Source organism: Palaemon carinicauda, chromosome 21 (genome assembly GCF_036898095.1).
Source record: "Palaemon carinicauda isolate YSFRI2023 chromosome 21, ASM3689809v2, whole genome shotgun sequence".
Lineage (NCBI taxonomy): Eukaryota > Metazoa > Arthropoda > Malacostraca > Decapoda > Palaemonidae > Palaemon > Palaemon carinicauda.
Genome location: NC_090745.1, coordinates 47296569 through 47324068, shown reverse-complemented (window position 1 = coordinate 47324068; position 27500 = coordinate 47296569). Strand labels below are relative to the sequence as shown.

Sequence of the window (27500 nt, the reverse complement as noted above, 5' to 3'; positions counted from 1 at the left end):
GGCCTGAATCCATCGATTCAGCCTGAAATAAATAATCTGCAACCATGTTATCTTTACCTGATATATGCTTTAAATTAATACAATATGGTTGCAAACATAATGACCACATAGTTAACCTTTTATTATTATTTTTCATCTTATTCACAAAAGTTAAAGTATTAAATCCAAGTACAATGTAATCTTATTTTGTGGTCGATTTACTTAAATTAGAAACTTATTCATTGCTGTGATCAACACCAGCAGTTCCATTTCAACTATCGAGTCGATTCGTTGCTGCTTCATAAAGCAAACAGGGTGAAGAATTCCTCCCTTATCTTTGTGCAATAAAATAGCTCCAATCCCGGTATCTGACGCATCCACTGTGATAAGGAATTTCTCAGTGAAATCCGGTGCTTGAAGCATCTGTTTCGGTTTTAATATGGCCTTCCTCAGATTTTTTACTTTTTGCTGATATCTCGATAACATAGGTTTGGTGACTGCTCTCCTCCAAAATCCGGAATGGTCCTGGGAACTCGTTAGCGAGAGGGAATTTCCTTAACGATGCGTAGACAAAAACCTTCTGTCCCACCGTAAACTGTCTGTTCGTACTCTTCATACCAAACCTTTTCTTCATCCGTCCTTAGCTCGTTTTCACGTCTTCTAAGGAAAATTTCCTTAACTCCCCGATTCCTTCCCTCAAATCCTTGACATTTACTTTGTTTCTTCTAAATCTTCCCCTTTTCCCCTTTTCCTTTGGTTATTTGCTGATGGGTCCTACAACCTGTCTGTTCGTACTCTTCCTACCAAACCTTTTCTTAGTTTGCCCTTGATGCACCGTTTTCATGCCTTCTAAGGAAAATTTTCCTTTCTCTCCGATCCTCTTCCTCAAATTCTTGACATATTTTCCTTCCGTTTCCTCTCGGTCCTTCAATTTTTCTGCTATCATTTTCTTTGGTTCTTTCCTGAAGGGCTCTCCTCGTACTTCTATCTGGTAAGGGAGCTACCTTGATGTACTCATTGGGCTGTTCAGCCATCTGACATATGTGACATGTACGGCAAATCTGGTTTACGTCCTTATGCATGCCAGGCAAGAAAAAGTGTTTCATTATCTTCTTTGTCTTCCTTATACCCATATGTCACATCTCGTGCGTTATTGCGATCACCTGTCTTCTAAATGGTGCAGGAATTAATATCTGCTGATATATCCCCCATTCGGCATTCCCAAGGATATTAGTGGGTCTATGCTTCCTCATAAGCAACCCATCCTTAAGATAATAACAGGTCGGTGTCTGCTGTGCCTCCGTCTCGTCCACCACACGGTACAATAGCTCTGTTTACGTTGCAACTTCCGTTGCAATCTTATCAGCCTTGTCCTACTCACTTGTATTACTTCTAAGTTGAATTTTCTATTTCTTCCAAGTCCATTTCTTCTTTTTCCTCTTGTCCGTTTGTTTGTCGTTTCTCTTTGCTCGGGCCTAGTCTTGAGTTCTCCTCTTGTGTTCCATCAAGGGAATCCTCTTCTTCAGAAAACAAATCCTCCATGTTCATCACTCTTTCGATATCTTTTTCTTCTTCAGCAGCAAATCTCTTCTTTGTACTCCTAGTCATCACACAACTAGGAAACAAATACGAGTAGTCCTTCTCGAGTTCAGTTGTAAGACCATACTTCAATTTCTCCATTACAATGGGACAAGGCACGAACGGCGCTCCACCAACCTCATTACCCAGCAGGACGTCTACTCCTTCGACAGCCAATGAATCCTTTACTGCAAAGTCAAAATTACCTGTCACCAACTCGCATGACAGTTTCAAACGGCAAATAGGGGTAACCCCCTCACCTCCTATTACCTCCAAAATAACAGTCTCTTGTGAGTAACTGTTCCACCAACGTATGCACTCCTCGTACCACCACACTATATCTTGACCAGGGTTCGCTCAATCCTGTCTATTGCTACTAACATACCTTCATAGATATATGGATTAAAGGCATCCAAGCTGTTTGGGTTTGTCCTGTTCGTTGTGTAAACGTTAGCTGGTTTATTTTCGTTTCCATCCTTTCTCAATTGCTTCTGCGTCTTCATATTCTGTGAAGTCGAATTGTCCTTACTCACTTGGGTGACTGCCTCCGGTTGGTTCGAGCAACATTCCTTAGTGATATGGCCTCTCTTGCCACACTTAAAACAGACAATATCAACTTTCTGCTTAGGGACAGTACCAGCGCTACTTCCGCTGTAACCATTGAACTTATTCACGTGGCTATTACTAAACTGGTTTCCATAATTCGGCGAATACTTGGCACTTCCTCAGAACGAGGGTTATAGCTTCATCCCCGAGGAGTGTTTACAACTGGTAACATTATAATCCTCACTCAGTGAAGTGGCTTTATCAAGTTTCTTCACCTCTCTCTCTCTCAACTACGTTCGAATGTGTTCAGGAATTCAGGAATTCCTCGTACATACTGCTTTAGTATTATCAATTCTTCTAAATCATCCATCTCCTTTATGTTAACAGCCTTTATCTATCTTTTAAAACATCGTCGTACCTGATAAGCGTAATTCAGGAAAGTAATTTTCTCGTCCTTCCACAAACCTCGGAAATTTTCTTTATAATATTCAGGGGTCATCTGGTACATCTGCAGCACGCTCCTCTTTACTTCTTAATACTCCTTTCTCTGGTCCTAAGATAAGGATGAATAGACATTGTGGCCTTTCTCAAAGAGTACACTCTACTCTAATAAAGACCATTTATCTTCTGGCCATTCCATTATCGACGCGACCATTTCAAAATGATCAAAGAACTCATCCGGAGCTTCTTCGCCGAATTTCAGGATCAACACCTGTGCATTTGCCATATCAAACATCTGAGTTGACAACCTTGCACGAGCATTCATCAGTTCCATTTCCTGCAAATGTCATACATTTCCTGCCCGTCTTTCTTCTCGTCTTGCCATCATCTTCACCTTAATCAAATTCTCCTCTGCTGGAATATGTCGAATCTCAGCATCTACATCCCCTTCTGCTTTCATCCTTTCACTTTCTAGGTCAGCTGATCCTTGCTTCGCTATAAATTCTTTTTCAGCCTCCTCCAACACTTCACGAGCTTCCACAATATTCTCTTCTGACAATTTTCCCGAGTGTATCAATGCTTCTAAGGCTAGATACTTGATTTGGGCTTTAATCATCCCACTCGTTACATGGCCGTCACATGTAATTAAGATAGAGAATCACTGAGCTTTAGTTACATTAGCTAATGACAATTCCTGAACACTTGGGCTATTAAAAAACTCTTGGATATTAAACTGTGCCATCTTGTAATATAACAATATTAAATTCTTCTCCTAAAATATTTCTAAACAGTACACAGATTCCTATCAAGACTGTACTATTCAAAACCTTTAATGAAAACACAGCCCTGTTATCACCAATATTTACACCAGACTCACTTGTTCTCAAAGTTCTGGGCACCAAAATTATATTATACGATTATGGCTCTCAGGTCTGGGCACCAAAAAACATATTATACTATGGCTTGTAACTGGGTGCCAAATATAGAATACAATACGTATAACGCCTGGCAAGTTACTCAACCTCTCGAATTCCAAACTCACTTGTTTGTTTTTACTTTAAAATTGTTACACTTTGAAATGTAAACGCACGAATTTTGAGACAGTTAAATAACTCACAGACAGCAATATATAAAACACTGAGTATCCAAAGGTCTCTTAAGTACCCTCAAAACTAAACTGGTAAATACTCTTAAGAATTATTTATGACTTACTATGACTCTTGAACTGGATACAAGCGGATGTGATTCTGAACAATGGCGATTGGAATACTACACTCTTTATAAAAATGAGTATATTCTATATAAATTATAACACTTTGAAAGAATTTACATGATAACAAAATAAGCGTAGCTGCCGTTTTCTTCAAAGACACAGGGATAAGATGTAGAAAAGACACAGATACTGTTACTCACGTCACACTTTATTTAAAATTTAATATAAAGTTCAAGTTGATATCACAAGACACTTTAAACCAACTTAAAGCTTTAAATCACTTGACAATAAGCACTACAACTTAAGTTGACCATAACTGTAAAAGCTTATAGTTGGTCAGTACTCCAAGACCAGAGAACCAATGATGAGTACTTTGCTAGTAGTGCAGGGCGACGAGGTTCAAGAAACTAAAAACAACAAAATACAAACTTACTAAATTTGTTAAAAAAAATTCCATAATAAACAAAGAATTGATAATAGTTTGATTTAACTACAAAATACCACAAACATGAAATAGAATATATAAAAATTTCAGTAAAGAAATAAACTTACATCTGTGTTACTCTAAGCTACACCCAATACAAGCGAAACAAATTTCCAAAGAAATGTTCTTTACACTTTGAAGACTTCTTCTACTCTGTCAGTTATCAAAAAACCTTGATCCTATTTCCAGAAACTTATACCTGTTACAGTGTAATTCCAACACTGATAACTACCAGGATAAACAATCTTTTCAAGAACTACTCAACAACAATTAACAAACAAATTACAGCAGTAACAATCCAAAACAGACTGAACAATGTTTACATGTAAAACGGACAAAATATCTACAATACAATCTAACCCTAATCACCAAGTTGAAAAACAGAGCTTATTACATGATTATATACACAACTGGTTTCTATAAAATGCTGCATTTACAGTAAGTCACTCAAAAAAATTAAGTCTGAACAAAACTTAAAGACAAAATTTACGATCTGAAAATTATATAAACATTTAACTTTAATTGCTAAATCTGAATAAACCTTGGACTAAGAAAAAAGAAATACTACAATGAAAATTATACAATAGCTTGAAATTACATCTAAGTAATACAATATTCAAGTTTAGTACTTGATGAAAATATATAACTAGATCACAATACAAATATCTAACCTTCCTACGTGGCCAGTTACAAAAACTGTATACAATGCCAACACTCACCCTATTACATTGAATTTAAAATCTGCGTGTCGTCTTACGTATCCTTTCGACACACAATTTGCTTTAGGGCACAGATTCACTTTTAAAACAATACCCTGAGTTGCGTGTGAGAGGGAGAAAGGGGACGTTGTCTGTCTTAAGGTTGCAATTCTCTATCTGTCTCTGTAACCTTGGTGTTGCCTTTATATATAGAACTTAGCTGCTTCCAGAAATTTCTAAAATATTTGGGAAGCGGGGTAGGCTTGGCGTAAGGGCGTCAGAGTTTTCAACTAGATAAAAATGTCAAGATGCAAATCCGGGGTTTTCAAGCAACTTTCAGATGCATACTAACGCACCTACGAGACTCTCCCTGATAGATCCATCCACCCTTTATCCCCGAAATAAAAAAAAGATAACATCTGATCACTTGGTCCTTCCAGAAAATTCCAAGCACATGGTTCCCCAAAACAATTGCGTATTTTCTCTCAAACATGATGCAATACCTCATAAAAATATAAAAGAACATTACATAAGCCATGGTTCCTATCGTGTATGATCACATAACATTCTCAAACAGCTTACAAATGACTTTGTAACAAAAATAGGTGAAATAAAAAGTTAATTCTTAAAAAAATAATGTAAATATACCCATACCAACTTCAATAAAAAATACAATGAAATCAACGATGAAAGTGCTACTTAATTTACATAACACACCTACCTCTACATGAGAGGAGCTAATTTTACGGTCTGGCTGTCCTCTTATTCAATGCACAAATAAAATATGAATAAAATCATTAATGAACTACTGTATTTACTCTACACTAGACCAGATTCGTGAGGTAATATATATATATATATATATATATATATATATATATATATATATATATGCATATATATATATATATATATATAGGCTATATATATATATTCATATATATATATATAAATATATATATATATATATATATATATATATATATATATATATATATATATATATATATATATATATATATATATATATATATATATATATATATATATATATAATCATCATCTTCTATGTCTATGGACGCAATGGGCCTCTGTTAGATTTCGCCAGTCGTCTCTATCTTGAGCTTTTAGATTAATACTTCTCTATTCGTCCTCTCCTACTTCATGCTTCATAGTCCTCAGCCATGAAGGTATGGGTCTCCCAACTCTTCTAGTGCATTTTGGAGGCCAGTTGAAAGTTTGGTGCACTAATCTCTCTTGGGAGTGTGAAAGCAAGACCAAACCATCTCCACCACGATCTCATCCATATATGGTACTCGAGTAATCTCTCTTATAGTTTCATTTATAATCCTGTCCTGCTATTCAACACCCAATATTTTTCTGAAGGCTTTGTTCTCAAATCTACAAAATCTGTTGGATATTGTTTCATTGTCATACCATGACTCATGTCCATACAGTAACACCTATCTCACTAAACTGATATGTAGTCTGATTTTTATATGAAATTTCAGGTGATTTGATTTCAAGACTTTATTTAACTTAGTCATTGTCTGATTTGCTTTTTTTCAGTCTTTGATTAAACTCCAATTCTAAAGACCGTCTATTAGAGATCATAGTTCCTAAATGTTTAAATGATTCTACCTCATTAAGCCTTTCTCCTTCCAATGATATTTTATCTCCCATTGTTCATTCCATTCTCATCATCTCTGTCTATCTTCAGCGTAACCTGCTGTGATATTTCATGCATTTCGGTGAGCATGCATTGCAAATCCTGTGGATTTCTGCTAGTAAAGACAGTATCATCAGTATATTGTAGGTTAGCTAATTTCCTATTACCAATCCAGTCCAATCTTTTTCCACCATCTTCAACTGTTCTATGCATTACAAAATCCATGAGGAGGATAAACAACATAGTTGATAACACATTCCCTTATAGTACTCCACTTTTCACTGGAAATTCACCTGATAGGACTCCACTAACATTAACTTTACACTTACTATTCTCATGAACAGACTTGAAGAAATTTACATGTTTAAGAGGAACTCCATAATAACGCAGGACTCTCCACAAATTTGGCTGGCTCACACTATCAAAGGGTTTTTTTATATTCAATAAATGCCATCAACAGTGGATATCTAAATTCTACACATTTCTGTACAACACCTCTCAAAATAAATATTTGGTCAGTACAGCATTTACCTTTTGTTCATCTCTCAGCTTTTCGGCTATCTTTCTCTCTAGCCTCTTTAGAATGGGCATAATATATATTTTCATGACATACATACACACACATATATATGTATATGTATGTATATATATATATATATATATATATATATATATATATATATATATATATATACATATATATATATATATATATATATATATATATATATATATATATATATATATATATATATATATATATATATATATATACACACACACATACATATACAGTATATATATATATATATATATATATATATATATATATATATATATATATATATATATGTATATATATATATATATATATATATATATATATATATACATATATGTATATATATATATATATATATATATATATATATATATATATATATAAGTGTATATATGTATATATATGTATGTACATATATATATATATATATATATATATATATATATATATATATATATATATATATATATATATATATATATATATATATATATATATATATACACACACACATATATATATATATAAATATATATGTATATATATATATATATATATATATATATATATATATATATATATATATATATATATATATATATATATATATATATTCATGTACACATATATATTTACCTTGAATAGACAATGTCTCAGTGGCATCCAAAAATCAAATATAGTTTCTCTTCGGAGATAATGTCCTGCAGATAGTTTTCAGGATAACAGACGAAATACATTTTCTTTTCTCCATTCATCGTTTGATGTCGACACGTGTTTCGGATCAATTTGCAACCCTTCTTCAGGACTACATTTAGTTTTGGAATTACAGTTTAATATTGTTATGTTAGTGAAAATTTTATATATCATGATTTGGATATTCGGAAAACCCTTAAAAAGAATTGATAAATGAAAACTTTAGATTCTTTGAAATATATAACGAAAATTTGAGATAATTTCTAAATATATAAAGGATTTTCAAATGGCTTTAGGAATTTCAAGAAGATCACGATTCCATTTTTTGCAACCAGATCGAAGTCGGTTCCTCAGGAACGCCATCTCTTGTTCAAAGCAGATCTAATTGTGAAGCTTAGTCGCTCCCGCAGAGATTTGGTATGGGATCTGCATTGATCTTGGACTCAATTCCTTTTAGAGCGGCATCTTTCCTTATGAAAAATTGTGGTATCGAGGCTCTTACATTTTCTCGGCAATAAAACAGTTTCTGAACTCCTATCCATGCTGTTTTCTTCTTTCTCCAGTGCAGCTGTAGCTTCCAAGGTTGCAAAGGGGTTGATTCAGAGCTTTCAAAACTGACCTCATTTGTGCAACACAGCCTAGGAGGTGAATATTACTCGGTCCCTCAGAAGTTCCCTATTTGAAGACTATGTTGGTCTGAGCCCATATCATCTGGAACCGCATCACACTCCACAACAGCTTTAAGTATCGGGGCTCCATCATTCCTTCCTTGGTGAAGCATCCTCTGCGCTTGCATCCAGTTTGTCAATGCCTTGTCACTTCTAAATACTGTACTTGGGCATGTTACTCTATGTTTATAATGAATAAACAAATTGGAAGATAGTTTCAGAACTTAGAGTGCGTCACCAAGGAGAGAATGATGGAGCCAAAATGCTTAAAGCTGTTGTGGAGAGTGATACGGTTCCAGATGAACTGGACTTAGAGATCAAGGTAGTTTTCAAATATGGAACTTCTGATGGAGCGAGTACACTTCACGTCCTAGGCTGCATTGCACAAATGAGGTCAGTTTTGAAGGCTCTCTATCAAGACATTTGCAATCTTGGAAGCTTGAGCTGCATCGGAGAAAGAAGAAAAACGTCATGGATAGGAGTTCAGAAGCTGTTTCATTGCAGAGAAAATATTGGAGCCTCGAGACCATAATTTGTCATAAGGAAAGACACCGCTCTAAAAGGAATTGAGTCCGAGATCAATGCAGATCACATACCAAATCTCTTTGGGAGCAAATAAGCTTCACAATTTGGTTTGCTTTGAACAAGAGATGGCGTTCCTTAGGAACCGATGTTGGTCTAGCTGCAAAGAATGGAATCAATACCTTCATGAAATTCCCAAAGACTTTTGAAAAATAATCTATGTATTTAAAACTGATCTTAAATTATCGTATTCATATTTCAAAGAATCTAAAGTTTTCATTGATAAATTTTTGTTGAAGTTTTTTCCGAATATCCAAATAATTTTGAATGAAATTTTCACCACTATAACCTATATATTAAAGAATAATTCCAAAACTCAATGTAGTCCTGAAGAAGGGTCGCAAAGTGATCCGAAAAACGTGTCGACACCAAATAATAAATGGAGAAAAGAAAATGTATTTTTGCTGTTATCCTGAAAACTATCTGTAGGATATTCTCTCCGAAGAGAAACTATCTTCGATTTTTGGACGCCATTAAGACATTGTATATTCATTTTAAACGTAGAATAACACGCCCAAGTACCGTATTTAGAAGTGGCAAGGCATGGACAAAGTGGATGGAAGCACAGAGGATGCTTCACCAAGGAAAGAATGATTGAGCCAAGATATTTCAACCTGTTGTGGAGAGTGATGCGGTTTCTGATGAACTGAACTCAGAGATCAACATAGTCTTCAAATATGGAATTTCCGAGGGAGCAAGTAAGCTTCACGTCCTAGGCTGCGTTGCACAAATGAGGTCAGTTTTGAAAGCTCTGCATCAACCCCTTTGCAACCTTGAAAGTTTGAGCTGCATCGTAGAAAGAAGAAAAATGGCACAGATAGGAGTTCAGAAACGGTTTCATTACAGAGAAAATATTGGAGCCTCGAGACCATAATTTGTCATAAGGAAAAAACGTTGCTCTAAAAGGAATTCAGTCTGAGATCGATGCAGATCCCATACCAAATCTCTGTGGGAGCAAGTAAGCTTCACAATTTTTTTCTGGTTTGAACAAGAGGAACCGACCTCGGTGTGACTGCAAAGAATGGGATTGGGATCTTAATGAAGTTCCTAAAGCCTTTTGAAAAATCATTTACGTATTTAAAAATGATCCTAAATTTTCGATTTACATTTCAAAGACTCAAAAATTTTTCAATTATTAATTTTTGTTGAATGCTTTTCCGAATATCCAAATAATTTTGTATGAAATTTTCACCTCCATAACCTATATATTAAAGTGTAATTCTAAAACTCAATGTAGTCTTGAAGAATGGTCGCAAAGTGATCTGAAACACGTGTCGACACCAAACAATAAATGGAGAAAAGAAAATATATTTCTGCTGTTATCCTGAACACTATCTGTGGGACATTCTCTCTGAAGAGAAACTATATTCGAGTTTTGGACGCCACTAAGACATTGTCTATTTATTGCAAACATAGAGCAACATGCCCAAGTACAGTTAGAATCAAAAGAACACCAACACTCAAGGGAAATCTTTCGTCAGATGTCTCTAGTGTTCCCATGACAAATCAGACTAGGAGTTGCTCTTCTTACAACTTCTACAAAATGGGCGGAGCATTCTCCAACCTTAGTGAATCAAAGACAGTAAAGGGCTGTCTTTGTTAGCAAAAACATACAAAAGTTACAAATCGAGGTACCATATTTCATTTTGTGTTATCATATCCACTGCAAATAATGAATACACAAACTCTCTCTCTCTCTCTCTCTCTCTCTCTCTCTCTCTCTCTCTCTCTCTCTCTCTCTCTCTCTCTCTCACACACACACACACACACACACACACACATATATATATATATATATATATATATATATATATATATATATATATATATATATATATATATGTATATATATATATATATATATATATATATATATATATATATATATATATATATATATATATATATCATTAGGCCATAAAGTTATGTAGGAAATCTTTGAGTGTCGTAGCTAAACTCCTTCCGTTACATTAGATTATTTCGACATTAACCTTGGTCAAATTACTGATGAAAGAAAAAGTAGTTCCAATTATGGTTCAATGTTGTAGAATATTAATAATAAAACCGTATACATGAGTTATACCCACCTAAAGGATATTCAGAGAGAGAGAGAGAGAGAGAGAGAGAGAGAGAGAGAGAGAGAGAGAGAGAGAGAGAGAGAGAGAGAGAGAGAGAGAGATCAAATTGTTTGAGCTTACTCCAGAGTCTAGAGTCTACCAGCGCACAAACTCCTTTTCATACATTTATGCATATAAAAATTTTGTTTATCATTATTATGCAATGTATCCAATAGAAATTATTGTATTAGGCTTCCAAGTGCTCAATGTTATTTTTCATATGCTAGATTGATAGCTAAAAACTTTTTTCAGCTTTTAGATATTCATAGATTCCAGCATTTCGTAATACGTAAGGATACTTTACTGTAAAATATTTCCCAAGTTATTCAAATTCAAGGGGATGCCCCATGTCAGTCCTTAGACCCTAAGCCACTTGGCCTTTATTCATCATTTTTTTTTTTTTTTTTTTTTTACATTTCATTTCGGTGACCTCTAATCTTGGCCCAGATTGGTTGGCATTGACATTTGAATTAAAATTTTATACATATAGCCTACAGTAAAATTTTTGCTACATTGCTACTCCAATCTTTATCGCTTGATAATTATCGAAACCGTATGGAAAAATTGGAGATAGTTATTACAGAGTATAAATAACGTGATTATTTTGTTAGATTCAAATCTTTATCGAAATAATGGTTTGATTCTGGGAAAAAATAGCTGTAATTAGTGAGTTGATTTTTGGACGTTTGGAGGGTTTGCTTCTTTAAGGATCCGTATACCAACATTTGTTTGGGTCGATATAGTTAGATCATTATATTTTGTAGTCCTCTCTTTACCCTAAAAGCTCTGTAGGAATTTTTTTTTCGTTAACTAGAATAATGATAAAGGAATGGGATGTATATAGAACAAAAAAAATCTGAGTGACACCACTTATTCATGGAAGCTGTCTTCTCAATGCAAGATTTTTTTCGGTTTGATGGAGATTGTAAAAACGAAAATAGAGGAAAATGAAATACAGTGTTCCAAGTGCCTTATTCCGGAATCCAGCTAATGAATATCTTGGCTCCACACAAATATCAAATAGTTCCAGGTTGAAATGGTAAAGCGAATTTCATGCTACCGCTTGGGAGAGAGATTTTTTATTCTGGGGGGGATAGTGAGAAGCTAAGAACCAAAATTGACGACCCAAGACGAGCATCAAGGCGAATGATGGAAAGGAACACAAATGTTAAATAATGAAACAGCGGAACACAAATGTTAAAGAATAAAGACTGAAAGAAAGGAGACCAGATGTTAAGGAATAAAGATTTAACACGACATGTCAGGGGATAGAGAAAGAAGCTCAGAAAATAACATCTAAAGAATGAGAGAGTATATTTGGGAATCCAAGGGTATCACTCCTCAGCTGTATGATTTGGTGATTAGAAGGACAATCAAACATTTATTTTCGAGAATATCCCATTGCGGAGGGCAGTCCTTTGGTCCTTATTGCCTCCATGTCGGACCATCATGCTTGTCAATACTGCCTCCGAACTGTTCTGGGATATATAGTTGAGAGTGGTACCTATGCCTTGACAGAGTAATCCTGTAAGTGCATTTCGGTATTGGGACCTCTCTCTTCGAGGCTTCCTACCGAGGCATAGGAATTCTCTGGTACACTTCCATCAGGACAACATGGCTCCAGCCCAAAAAAACGGATTTTGATGTAGGAAAATCTATTTTTGGGTGAGATAGCCGTGTTGTCCTGTTGGCTCACCAGTTATGTTGTCCCTCCCCATTGCCTCGTCGGATGCCTCTTCTCACGGTAGTTACGCTGCTATGTGGAATGAGTTTATCAGAGACGAAGAGTACTATGAAGGGAGAGGATATGTAACAGCTCCTCACCTATCCTCCTCCTTAGATTCCTAGACTGGGTTAGGTCTGTTTGTGGTGCAGATATCTATGGTTATCTACGGATACATCCCTCATTATACACGATATCTTTGGATACTCGTTCTGGGGTTAGAACCCCGTGATACCTGATGGTTATTGTCTTGTAATATTACTCACAGAAATATTATACAGTAGGAAGTTGCCGGAAGGAAATCTCACCCCAAAATAGACTTTTCCTTCATCAAAATCCGTTTGAAAGGCATAAATTCCATGGGCACATGTCATAGCAGGCATCCAGAGTTAGTGGCCAGTCTCCCACTCACTGTCATTAGACAAAGCAGCAGTTGATAATCATTAGTCCTCCTCTGTTGTCTAATAACAGATTTTTGAGCATTGCTGATGAGTCTCTTCTCACACATCTCCATGGGCTCATAAGCCTCATAGTATTTGTAGTAGTACTTATCATGCACATGTGCTTTGAGTACTGAAGCCTAGCAAGAGTGAGCTGGTAAACATAAAAAGTATGTTTATGTACCAGTTATGAAGACGTTTGCTAGTGAGAACACATGGTCCTAGGCATATCCAGCCAACATATTATCTCTATACTTTTTGAAAGATTTCAATATGGGAAAAGGCTATGAAGCATACCATCTTCAATTCACCAACTTCATTGGGGTACTCCTACTGGCATTTTTTTTTTTTTTTTGAGGTATAAAAAGGACAGCCAATATTACTGAACTTGGCCTGGATTCAGAAACTCAATTGATATCTTGACCTCATTCATTGTTTTTTTTTTGTTTTTTTTTTCTGCTGGGCCATTGATGAGGGCTTATCATAGAAGATGGGGAAATCTCCAGCTGTGGCCCTTAGCCAGAAAACGTTTTCCCAATAGCCATGGGAAAAGAACCAAGAATAAGTTTCTAGTGTTTATTGAAGCTTCCTATCTATTTCGTTTCAAGACCTTGTGGAGATGATTGAACCATGCTTCTTCAAGGCTCCCTGTTTATCAGTGTATGGAACAGTGGTGAAGTCAGCAGGATGCTGGATAGTGGGACCTTCAGGAACATACAAGGTGAAAGTTAGAAGGTCTCTCTCATCATGCTGTCATGAGTGAGATGGCTGATCGGGGATACGGAATGCCATGGAGCTCAGTGCGATCATTCTCGTCAGTGTTATTGACTTTGCCAGTTATGGAGATTCCCTGCTTGATGTTTAAAGTCACAGCATTTCTAGTCCTAGTAAGCTGCCTTAACATATACGATTTGCCATAAGACACCAACATGCCCATTGCATAAGACATGCTAATAGTTCTTTTCTGGCTAACATTTGCATAGCTTCAGTCCTACCTAGAAAGGAAAGAATGTCTCTCTCTTCTTCCACTGACAAAAAGTGGGAGCTTAGCTAAATTGCTTTAGATCATTACTACATATCAACGGTAAAAGGATGTGAGCATCTCTGACTCTGGCACTGACCTGATCCTCTTCCACATAGTTCTCAATAGAGCTTGAACCTTGCTGTAGGACATCTAGAAAGGAAAAAAGAAGCGTGTCAATTGGGTAACATAGACAGTTTGAGTTGACTGATCCATTGAAAAGAACCTGCTGCAGAAGGATGACACTGTACAGCAGAAGATCCACTTCAATAATTTCCTTAGCCCAATCTTCTGACACCAGAGGGGGAAGAATCAGAGCTATGCCAACTGTCTTCTTGTGAGATATGCATATAAACTTCACGACCCTTGGAGTATTCAGAACCGTCGAGTCCTAGCTTCCCTATAAATAGGTTCGTTGTACCTTCCATGGGACTCAAGGCAACGCCCATAAAACGTCCTCAAGTCAGCAAGTATACAGGTGGAAAGATGGAATTATTTGTATGCTTCAAACTGAACAATTACCCAGCAATCATATTGCTGGCAGGGAGAATTCTTTTTGAATGTCATGAATGAATTGTCTGCAAAAGCATCATTCCCCAGTTTTTCATAACTGGATGAATGATAATGCAAATCTCCAACCTATGCATGCTCTGCATTGAGTGAAGTTTTCAAATATGCACGACCACTAAGCTCTTGGATTTGTAGAGGTTTTTGCCGTAGTTGTCACTATTATTTCTGTAGACTGGTTCATCCCAATAATCCTGAAACTTCTCAATGAAGACACACTGTGGATTTTCGTGATCGAGGCTTGTATTATAACTCACCCGGTCTTTTTTTTCTTTTACTGACAGTGGCTTCTTCCCTTTCCTACTCTTCTCTTGATATCTTTTCCAGTGCTTCCTGTAAAATATATGAGCGGAAGCGTATATGTCCTCAACACCCGTTATGATACGAAAGTTTTTTTTTTTTTTTTTTTTTTTTTTTTTAATGATGTATTGATGGCCCGTGATCCATCATCCAAATTATTCAAAGTCACTCCAAGAGAAAAAGGAACATCATTGTCAAGAAATTCGTTCAATTTACTTAAAAGGGTTTGATAAGCATTATGATAACACTCCTCCTGATACAGATATCTCAAATCTTTGTTAAAATTTTATTGGCACAAGCAAAACAGTACCCAGGCAGTATTCAATATAATGAAAAGATTTACGTCACTCGTAAAACAAATTTCTCAATTTACGTAGGACCTACCTATCTTGAGTCCTGACACTTTTAAGTGAGACCAGAAATGAGAAAAAAAGATTTCAATAGGTCATGAAAATTTAAATCACCAGATAATAGTCATGAATAAATTACTTGAAAATTACCTTGAAAACAAAGTAAAAATCAGCTAAATATATCATGAAAACTGATTTTATTTTACCATGAAAAAAACATAGAAAAAGTGGTATAGTGCAAGGATCTATTGCTAACAGGTGCTGAGATATGTCCTCCACTTTTTCCTACGGTGGCTATGTTCGTCTTTATTATGATATAGATACAAGTCATGAATGCTCCTTTCAAAACTTGAAATGAATTTCAGATAGCTTTTATAGACTCTGAGCCCTAGGAAAAAGTAATCATCAGAAAAACTGAGAAAAGTAATTAAAGATACAACAACAACAACAACAACAACAACAATAATAATAATAATAATAATAATAATAATAATAATAATAATAATAATAATAATAATAATAATAATAATAACAAGCTATAAAGAGCAATCAATGATGATTGTCATCATTTTACTAAAGTGTACGGCCATGCTTTGAATTGTTGTTTCGGAGCAATTAGCCTGTCGAAGATATTTTACTTCGAAGTTATTGTTTTCGAAGAAATGTTTTCGAAGATCTGTTTTCGAAGAACTGTCCGTAACGTTGACGGTATATGGTGAGCAGTACAATGTTGATCCAGAATCATGTTATTGGTCCGGATCACCTCCAAGATTTGAGCAGAATCAAATTTTTTGGGGCACAGAAGCCAGTGCAGCATATATATATATATATATATATATATATATATATATATATATATATATATATATATATATATATATATATATATATATATATATATATATATATATATATATATATATATATATATATATATATATATATATATATATATATATATATATATATATATATATGAATTCATATATATATATATATATATATATATATATATATATATATATATATACATACATACATATGAATATGTATATATATATATATATATATATATATATATATATATATATATATATATATATATATATATATATATATATATATATATATATATATATATATATATATATATATGTGTATATTTCAAATAAGCCATATATATTAATACATTAAAGTCTGGATTCTCTTAACGACCTTGGGATCAGAGCCCCAGGCGTAACCACCCAAAGACTATAATATCGGACCGGCGGGGATTTGAACCTTCGTCCAGGATATCTGTATGCCAGTGACCATACCACTCAGGTACTGGCATACAGATATCCTGGACGAGGGTTCAAATCCCCGCCGGTCCAATACCACTCAGCCACTGGTATACAGATATCCTGTACGAGGGTCTAATCCCCGCCGGTCCGATATTATAGTCTTTGGGCGGTTACGCCTGGGGCTCTGATCCCGAGGTCGTTAAGAGAATCCAGACTTTAATGTATTAATATATATGGCTTATTTGAAATATGAAAGAAATACGTTTTAATGTGCAAAAATTTATCATATATATATGTATATATATATATATATATATATATATATATATATATATATATATATATATATATATATATATATATATATATATATATATATATATATATATATATGTGTGTGTGTGTGTGTGTGTGTGTGTGTGCGTGTGTGTGTATGTATTAAAATAATTGTTTGTATTTACAGGCTCATTTTTTTTCGGGCAGAAAGAATTTAACACCATCTAATGAGAGCTCCCATACGCTTTTGATCTCGAAAATTTAATTTTTTTTTTTTTTTTCCAGAGCATGATATCTATTCGTCGTTAAAATTACGTTAAAACCCAGCTGTGGCCTGATTGGTAACGTCTCTGCCTGGTGTTTGCCAGTCGGGGGTTCAAGTCCCGCTCGGACTCGCTAGTGCCATTAGTGTCTGCAACCTTACCATCCTTGTGAGCTAAGGTTGGGGTGTTTGGGGGAGCCTATAGGTCTATCTGCTGAGTCATCAGCAGCCACTGCCTGTCCCTCCTTGGTCCTAGCTTGGGTGGATAGGAGGCTTGGGCGCTGATCATATAATATATGGTCAGTCATTAGGGCATTGTCCTAATTGCTAAGGCAATGTCACTGTCCCTTTCCTCTGCCATTCATGAGCGACCTTTAAACCTTTAAACCTTTAAAAGGTTTTCGTGTAATCCTGCCAACTGACAAACAAACAGATAAATAGATAAATAGATAAATGAGTAAGTGAAGGTAGAAATATAACCTCCTTGGCGGGGTTAATGGTATTAATAACAGGAGCAATCAGAGATTTCTGACCTCCATCAATAGACGATGTTCATACAGTAAATAAAATACAAATCCGGATCTAGAATCCGAATCCGGAACCGGATCATCTCCAAAAGTTACACCATTGCTTAAACTTTATATATGGTAGAAATTTCGTCAAAATCCGTCAGTTTGTTTTGACGTAATCTTTAAAAATGTGAAAAATGCAAATCTGGATCTAGAATCCCGTTCCAGATTTGGTTCATCTCCAAAATTTAATGTTGTTGTCTATGACCTAAGATCTATCTTTGGTGAAAATTTCGTCAAAATCCTTTGAGTAGTTTTGACGTAATCCTGTTCACAGACACACAGACAAATCCTATCCACAGACACACAGACAAATAAATAAATAAATAAAACGACTCGAAAATATAACCCTCTTGGCGGAGGTAATAATACAACGAAAGAATAAGGAGTGTCAGGAACGTCTTAGGAAAGAATGCCTACGTGTGAAAAAGTAAATTATGAGCAAAACATAGGTGAAAAGAGATAAGTGTTAAAATAAGTAACAACAGGTAAAAACTATTGATAATTGTCATCAAATAAAATCTATTGAATGGATAAAGAAATAAAGAAAATACAGTAAATAAAGATAATCTGGAATATACATTTGAGCGGGAGGTGTCGAACAAGTTAGTACAGAAGTTATAGAACAGAGATTCTAAAGCATGGTGGTTTTATGGTTACCTCGGGACAGAAGGGAATTTATGGGATATTTAGTAGCCACAACTATCTACTTTAAGAGTATTTCTTGTTGAGGGATTGTTTGTGTGCATAATATGAGCATATGTGTTAAGAAGCACGTTAAAGTGTCTTTCCTTATCATATTCTTTTTTTCGCTAGATCTTTTGACCTTTAGGGTATAACAACAGTTCTTTATATGGATATCAAAATAGTAAAATCAATTAAGTGAAACTTTAATGTATATTTCTATAGGACTTATGCCAGCCATGCAAACAACTTATTATCAATTTCCTAATATATTTTGAATATTAATTGATCGAATTAGTCTTGCTGCTTCAAAAATGAAAAAATACTTGTAACCCAGGAATGAAGATTGCTTCGTCATTTCCATATCAACAGGTACTTAAAATAAGAACATCTAGCAACTACAACAATGCCCGAGGTGGAGGAAGTGGTAGGCGACACAGGCGACAAAGCCAGCAAAGTTACTATCCATTGGAAGTCGTAAGACACATTGCTTGTGAATGTGGTTGCAGAGTGCGGGAAGAAGACTGCAATTCTGATCTCCATGTTTACTATGAAGGAGAATGTTCCTGCAAGTGTAAAAACAAGTAAGCTTACATTATGATATTATACTTTTGTCTGACTCTCTTTTATATCAGTCACTCGTATAAATTATGAGAAAAACTACTCTATATATTAGTGCTATATACAAAATTGATTTTCATCAATTGAAATATGATAGTACTATTTTACACGTCTCTCAACATCTAAATTTCTTTCTTTATTCGTTCTCTTTTGCTCCATTCTTTTTAAATATGTGGTAGCTTCAGTATTCGTTTTATTTTCTAGCGGTTTTATTCTGCTTTCATTTATTGCTTCTCTCTGTTATCTTTCATTCTTGTTAGTTGCTTACGTTTCCCAATCAATATTTTTATTCGATAATTCACCACTCATTTGGACATAACATATATAATTTGACAAGGAGGACGAGAACATTCTTTGAAGAAACAATCAAATGATTCAAAAGCAGTTAACACGTAGGTTAACAATAGCAAACATGTACCATTCTGTGACCTTTAGATTGTTGGTAATGATACATTATTTATAAAACACGGCTTCTAAGTTCTTTATGTTTACCCAATAACTACTATTTCAATTCATGTTTTTAGGAATATTCTTTTCCCTTTATCGTTGAATTGAAAACGATACGAGTAGTAATCAATTTAATAAAAAACACTACAATACACAAACGATAAATGAGATGATAAAACCACGACTCAGGAAGATTTCGAAGAAAAATGGGAAAGATAAGCAATGAAAAGAAATGGCAAACGAGAAAGAACAAATCATTAAAAGAAAGAAATGGGCGAAGTAGAAGAAGGATGACTGAGGACAAGTTAGAAGTTAAAAATAAAAATGAAAAGAAAACTGAAGGTCACGGTATGAAAAAGATGAAATACGGCTAGTATATAACTATACAAATGAATGATATTTGACAAAATTATGAAATGGAATATGAAATGCTTTATTGAATAACGATGCTGAAGATAGTCAGAGGAATTAAAAATCATTACAAAATAGTGGAATAGGGCTTCCTGTAGGTTTTTTATTATTATTATTTTTTCTTTTTTTTTTTTTGTAATGGAGTTTCGGTGGTCTTCCGAGAATGGCACCAATCGCCTTTTCTTAGATAGCAAAACCATGACAGATATTCTTTCGACCACTAATTTTGCAAACCTGGCCTTCAACAGTTTAATACTAGCATTGTATCTGTGAATTAATTTCTTTGATACTCCTTCTTTGACTCCCTTTCTTTTATAATTGTTTTGTTTTATTCATAGAATATAAAATAGTCTTTATTTTGCATAACAGGCATTCTTACTAATGAACCTTCTTTTTCTTTAATTGAAATCTTCCACTTATTGTTTTTTCTCTCTCTAACCAGCCTTTATCTTCTTCAACGTTTTAACTTTATCATATTCCTTCCAATCGACATTATTGTGTGTCCAATACTTTTTAGCTATAATTTCCATTTCCCAAGCTGTCCTTTCTCTCTATCTTCTCATGCGGCACCTCTTCTCTTTCTCTTTTTCTTTTAATTTATTTTGCTCTTTCTTATTATAATCACTTCAACATATTTTATCTTCTTTTCTGTGTGGGTTTCTTGTCTATTTCTTACTATTTCCTCCTTTCATTTTATCATACTCTGCAAATAATTGCAGATAAGCGTTTTTCAATAGAGTATCGGGTTGTAACGTCTCTGTTTTCAATGTCCATCCCAGTCGCCCCTCTTATTTCAGTTTTGTTTTTTATTTTGATTACATCTCTTCTGGACTCGCTCTCTTTTCTCTGTCGTTAAAATCTTTTTCTTCGGTGTCTATCTAGTTCTCCGCTTAGTTATCAGATTTTGTTCCTTTGCTTTTTATCAATTTCTTCAAGTCCTTTCCTTCAGTTTCCGTTTGGGGTTATAATGAATTTCTTCGCTTTCCGTCTAGTTTCTGAAATTCTTTATTTTTTCACTTTCCCTTTAGTTTTTAAAACACCTTTCTTTGTTTTCCATCTGTTTCTTTTAAATGAGTTCCTTCACTTTCCTACTAGTTTTAATTTTTTCTCTCGCCTTCCGTCTAGTTTTAAGAAAGAGTTTTTTTTTTTTTAACTTTCCTTCTAGTTTTTCTTAAATACTTTTCCTTGTTTCCAATCAAGTATTTATAATTTATTTCTTCACTTTCAGTCTAGTTTTTATATTTTTTTTTGTAATCTTTCTTCGGTTTTAAAGCAAGTTTTTGTTTTTGATGTAGTTTTTAAAATACTGTTCTCCATTTTCAGTTTAGTTTTAGATTTTGTTTCGTCTCTTTCAGTCTAAGTTATTTTTTTTTTTCTTGATTTTCTGTCTAATTTTTAGTTTATTAGCTCTTCATCTAGTTCTTGAAATAATTTTAATTTCGTTTTCAGTATGTTTTTAGAATTAGTTTTCCATTTTCCTGCTAATATTTGAGATATTTTTCTTCCCTTTTTGTCTTGTTTTTCAAATTTGTTCCTTTGATTTCTATTCATACTTTGAAATCCATTTCCTCACTTTACGTTTGATTTTTGACATTAATTTCTTTGCTCTATCTCTAATTTTTAAAAGCCAGTGTTTCTTTGTGTGTAGTTTTTATTATTTGTCTTCGATTTCTGTTTAGTGTTTAAGATGTTTTTCTTTTCACAGCATTTAGTTTTATAATTGGTTTCTCCTTGCCATCTACTTACTAAGATATATTTTAAGTTTCAGAGTTAATTCCTTTGCTTTACGTCTAGTTTTATTAAATGCTTTTCTTTGACCCCGTCTAGTTTTGAGATTTTTTTCATCATCAGTAAAAGTTTGTATGTATTTTTCTCCTACCCTCCATTTTATCCCTCCCCTTCCCTTTTCTCCACCCCCTTTGCTGATTTATTTTTTTTTGTTCCACCCTTCGATTATTTTTTTTTTCTTTTCCCTCCAATTTTACTTCTATACTTCCTCTTTATCTATCAATTACTTTTAAATTTTTCCCTCTGTCTTTTACACTTTTTTTTTTTTCACATCACATTTAGATTTTTTCACCTCAGTATAAAACTCACTAGATTCTTTTTCCATTCACTTCAACTTTTCTTTTGTTTGACCCTGATGTTTAACTTTTTTCTACGATTAAGAGTTAATGTTTTCTTCTACATCTTTCGTCTGCTCTTTTATTTTGTCTCCTGGATGTTTTTAATTTCTTCGATAGCTTTTATATTTTTCTTTATTCTTTTATTTTAAATTTTCTTTTCCCGCTCGTGTATCTAATTTCTTCGCCCCTATATCTTTAGATAATTTTTTTATTTGCTTATTCTCTATTTTTTTTTATCTTATACTTCTCCTTTGATTGTTTCTTATCTATCTTATCTTTAATTATATGCCCCTAATTTCCCCTTTTTTTCCTGTCAATTGTTTTATTTTATCTCTTTGTTCCATATTATTTCTTTTGTTCTATTCATTTTCCCTCATCTGTATTTGTAGTTTTTCTATTTCCACTGTATTTTTCTTTCTCAAAATCTGACATGTATTTTTACCCATCTCCTACTTAGGTTTTCCTTTTAATTAGTTTCTTCATTCTCGCATTTGTTTTTCATTTGACCTCCTATTTTACAATTTGTATTCTTTTATCGTCGTTTTCTTCCTTAGGCCTTTTTATCATGTTTTTTATTTTTCCTAATCTCTATTTTAAGCTTTTTATCATCTCTCATCTAATTTAATTGTTACGATATTCTCGTATTTCTTTTTCCGTAGCCATAGTTGATTTTTCCTTCACCTCCATTTTTTTTTTTTTAAGTTTTCCTCTCCATCCCATTTACTTTAATTCTATTCTATTTTCCGTAGAATTCTTATTTTTCTTCATGTTGATAATAAAAATTTTGCTTTTCATATCCCATCTATGTTGTATAGGATTTTTTTCTATCAACTGACCCATCGTCTAAATGGTTGCCTAATATATCCAGTTGACTACGATTTAGTTTTTAGTGCTTTTCTTTGACTTCTTTGAGATTTTATTATCTGTTTCGTTGTCTCTCTTCTGTGATTTCAAGTTCTTTCTTGATTACCTAGTACTTTTTATCCTTCTACATTTTATTTATTTTCTTGGTCTTCCGAAGTTTTTTTTTTTTCTTTAAGTGTCCTCTTGCATCTGCCATTATTCTCCATGATGATCCCTGTAGTTTTATCTATGTATTTTTGTTTTTTTTTGTCATTTAATCTTTTCCTTTCATCTTCTGTTTTTTTTTTTTTCAAAATGTTTCTCCTATTTATCTTTTTTATTCCATTCTGCCATTTCCTCTTCTTTTTCCTATTAAATCTATTTCCCTCTATTTTTTTCTGTTGAAACTATGTGAATGACAGAAAAAAACAGAGCATATTTACAGTTAAAAAAACTAATATCTCTCTTCAACAAGAGCCAACGAGGACAATGCTCTTAGCCAGGATGTAAAGCAGTTACTATTTTACCCAATATTCATGGTTTTGTGGAAGAAGATTCAAAGTGCCCTCGTGTGAATGGTGGGATAATTTCCCTTGGCTATAATTCGGTTTCCGTTAACTTGTGCTACTCTTCTTAGCTTCTTTTTTTATTTTTGTATTAATTTTTTTTTTCAATCGAAAGTCCAGTGTTTTTACCGATTTCCGGAAGCAAAAATCACATTGTCTTTGAATCGTTTACACAAGTGGCATGGCCCTGGCTTCCACTTGAAGTAACAATAGAAAATCTTAACCTATACAATTCCAGGTACACTAACGTTACCTAATTTGTATAACCTAGTCTCACAAAGGGCCTATTGTATGAAACTCGTATAGGGCCAGATGCCACGTGCATGGATGAACAATTTGTATCATTCATATTTTATAACTTGAGCTTGGCTTACACTCGGGAAACAATTAAAAATTTCTATCTGATGAATTCTAACTAACCTGACCTCATTTAAGACTTCCTAGTTAATTTGATTACCATGTAGGAAGATGCAGTTACATGTAACCAGCCATGACTGAGCCAAGAAACAACGCAAGGAAGATTGTGGTTAGCCTAAAAATTTCGAATCTTTCCTCATTCAAAGGGGCTGTACTGAAAATCTTTCAGGTATCGGGTTTGGTGCTGGTCTCGTAGGGCAACTAGAATCATAGGAAGTTCGTTTACTGTATTTGAGTATTACAGGGCTGCATGAAAGCTGGTGAGTACTATTGGCTGGTTTGAAGAAACGCTGCAATTTATACACAGAAACCTGAAGAAGCCATTTATGAATACAGCAAATAGAAAAGTAGTCATAATATCTTTCCTTTTTTTTTTTTTTTTTTTTTTTTTTTGTACCACAGTTCTTCTCAGGATGGGTCACTACAATGATTTGCATGTAATTGAAGAAACAATATCAATGAAAATGTGGGAATGGAAGATCCAATGTTCTGGGCTAACTAAAAACCCCTCTTTAATTTTGGTCAGCTTTAATTCCATCCCTTATAATTTGCACCATGCACCAATTTAAGCTAGGTCTCTCGTAAGAAATCCAACAAACAGATCTACATTTAGGAGAGGAGATTGACATTAAGAGAGTAAGATCATCTGCTTAAGTATTTTGTCAACAGATGCTATTTTTCAGATAATAATGGAATTACCGAAATTAGTTGGTCATTAGCAAGGGTAGAGCTACCAAAACCCCATTTACCTAATGTAGTAACATAACCAATTCTACAGCACGTGTGAAACTTAACACTATGATGTTCATCGACAACTATTCTTTGTAATATTGTGGTTACAAACTTAATGATAATTATTCCCAAAATCCCATCTGTTAAAGCTGGGAGACCAAAGTCAGTACCAATCATATTCATTCAGACATTTTGTCAACAGATGCAAAACAGTTTTAGAAGATAGGAGGCTATAGAATTTGGGAGATGATCAGCAGTGCTAGAGCTACGAAATTCCCATTTGCCAAATGGATTAACATTAACAATTCTCCTGCCCATGTACAAATTTACTACAGTGTTCATCAACCAACACTTTTTTTCTATTTGCAGATTATAAATTTATTTATAATATTGGGATATAATTCTCCATCCTCCATCTGTTTAATTTGAAACCAGAGTTAGTACCAATAAATTGTACTCATACAAAGTGCAATCGGCAGAATGTGAGCTACAAAAATACGATTTGTCTAATAAAGCATCATTACTAATTCTCCATGTACACAAATTATTAGGTTAATAGGATGTTCATCAATAAATAATCTTTGGGTATATTTGTTACAAACCTAATAACACCGACTCTAATCTGTTTAGGTTTGAAATCATTGTCAGTACCAATCATACAAACGTCATAAGCATAAATAAGAAATTTATGTATGACAAGGCTCTTGCTAAAACTAAACTACAAATAAGAGAGTAGATAATTACTTAAAGAATGTGTATTCAGCCATTTTGTTAACAAATGCTCAAAAACTTTATATAAGGGATCTATAGAAATCGGGTGGTAATCAGCAAGGTTAGAGATACTAAGCTACATTTACATTATGGAGTAACAGTACTAACATGTGCATAATTAACATCTAAATAACTTGCAAAACAATAACAGAGAGCATCGGAGCTATGGAAAAATGTAAAATACTATTTGAGTTTACATCTACAAAAGCATTAACACCAAGCGTTATTCAAAAGAATTGCCTTTTCTTTGGGTTGGAAGTAAAGCCATTTTGTCTAAGACTTGTACCAACCGTGTGTCACACGATCGTACATAAATTATTTTGTATATATTATGCTTGTATCTGCGCTCTTCCCTCGCACTAAAAAGAACCAGAACAAACATGTCTATGTATCGCCTATGTAATATTGTCATTTCTCGAACATGAATTTTCCTGTTGCCTTGAGGTTTTGTATATAAAGGAGTGTTCTTTAATAATACAACTCAGTTGATTGCTTCCTGCCTTTGAGTCACAGCCCTTCTCTCGGCTCGTCACATTGATGACCCCTCACCAAGAAAGATGGCTCCCTCCGTCCGTGCGGGGATTACAGGCGCCTGAACATGCAAACAGAACCGGGTCACTACCCCCCCCCAAACATTGCCGACGTGACCTCCTACCTGCACAAAGCAAAGGTTTTCTCTACGCTCGACCTCCTGAAGGGGTATTATCAGGTGCCTATGAACCCAGAAGACATCCCCAAGACCGCCATCACCACTCCGTTTGGTACATACACCTTCAATTACTCCTGTTTTGGCCTTCGTAAAGCTGGGGCCACGTTTCAACGTCTCATGGATGGCATCTTAGGGGACCTCCCTTTCTGTGTATGTTATGTGGACGACACAAAAGATGAACACCTCCGTCACCTGCGCATCGTGCTCGACCGCCTGCAACAAAACGGCCTTGTAGTCCGGTACGACAAGTGTACCTTTGGCGCCAACGAAGTGTCGTTCTTAGGGCACCGTATCACTCCTGAAGGAGTCCACCCCCTCCCTGAGAAGGTAGCAGCCGTTCAGGACTTCCCCGTGCCCTCGACTGTCAAAGCTCTGCAGGAATTCTTGGGCATGATCAACTATTATCACCGTTTTCTGCCGGCCATTGTAGCCACTCTTGTTCCCCTCTACGCCTCCCTCAAGGGCAAGCCAAAGGACCTGAAGTGGGGTCCCCTTCAAGATGCAGCCTTCTGCAATGCAAAGAAGGCCCTATCAACTGCTGCGGCTCTCACTTTCCCTATCCCACATGCCCCTCTCCTTCTCTCCACCGATGCCAGCGACGTTGCTATTGGTGCAGTACTCGAGCAGGTGGTCAATGGCTCGCCCCGCCCATTGGCCTTTTTCAGCAGAAAACTGTCCAAGGCAGAATCGGGTTATTCTACCTTCGATCGAGAATTGCTTGCGGTGCACTTGGCTGTCCGTCACTTTCATCATTTCTTAGAAGGTACGCCCTTCGTCATTCGCACATACCACATGCCTCTGGTGCACGCCTTCACTCGATAGTCTGACGCCTGGTCCGCCCGTCAACGCCGACATCTCTCCGCCGTGGCTGAATACAATTGCACCCTTCAATACGTCCCTGGGAAAATGAATCCCGTTGCCGATGCCCTGTTAAGAAACACGTTGGCTGCCGTTCAACTAGGATTGGATTACCACGCCCTGGCTGAAGCCCAACGACAGGATCCAGAGTATCAAGCTTGTAGGACATCCTGAACGTCCCTCCGTTGGGAAGACTTTCCCCTCGAAGACTCCAACACCACCCTCCTCTGTGACGTCAGTACTGGTAGACCGCGGACCTTAGATTCCTGCTCCCATGCGCCGACAGGTGTTTGA

General features: G+C 34.9%; 1 protein-coding gene across 1 annotated transcript in view; it reads left to right on the top strand.

Moving 5' to 3' along the window:
- Window positions 1–27500, top strand: part of LOC137615273 (uncharacterized) — a 512941-nt gene that overhangs the window by 291265 nt on the left and 194176 nt on the right. The window contains exon 5 of the mRNA XM_068345000.1: window positions 19078–19289. Within this exon, the coding sequence (XP_068201101.1) occupies window positions 19078–19289 (212 nt within the window). The remainder of the gene's footprint in view (window positions 1–19077; window positions 19290–27500) is intronic.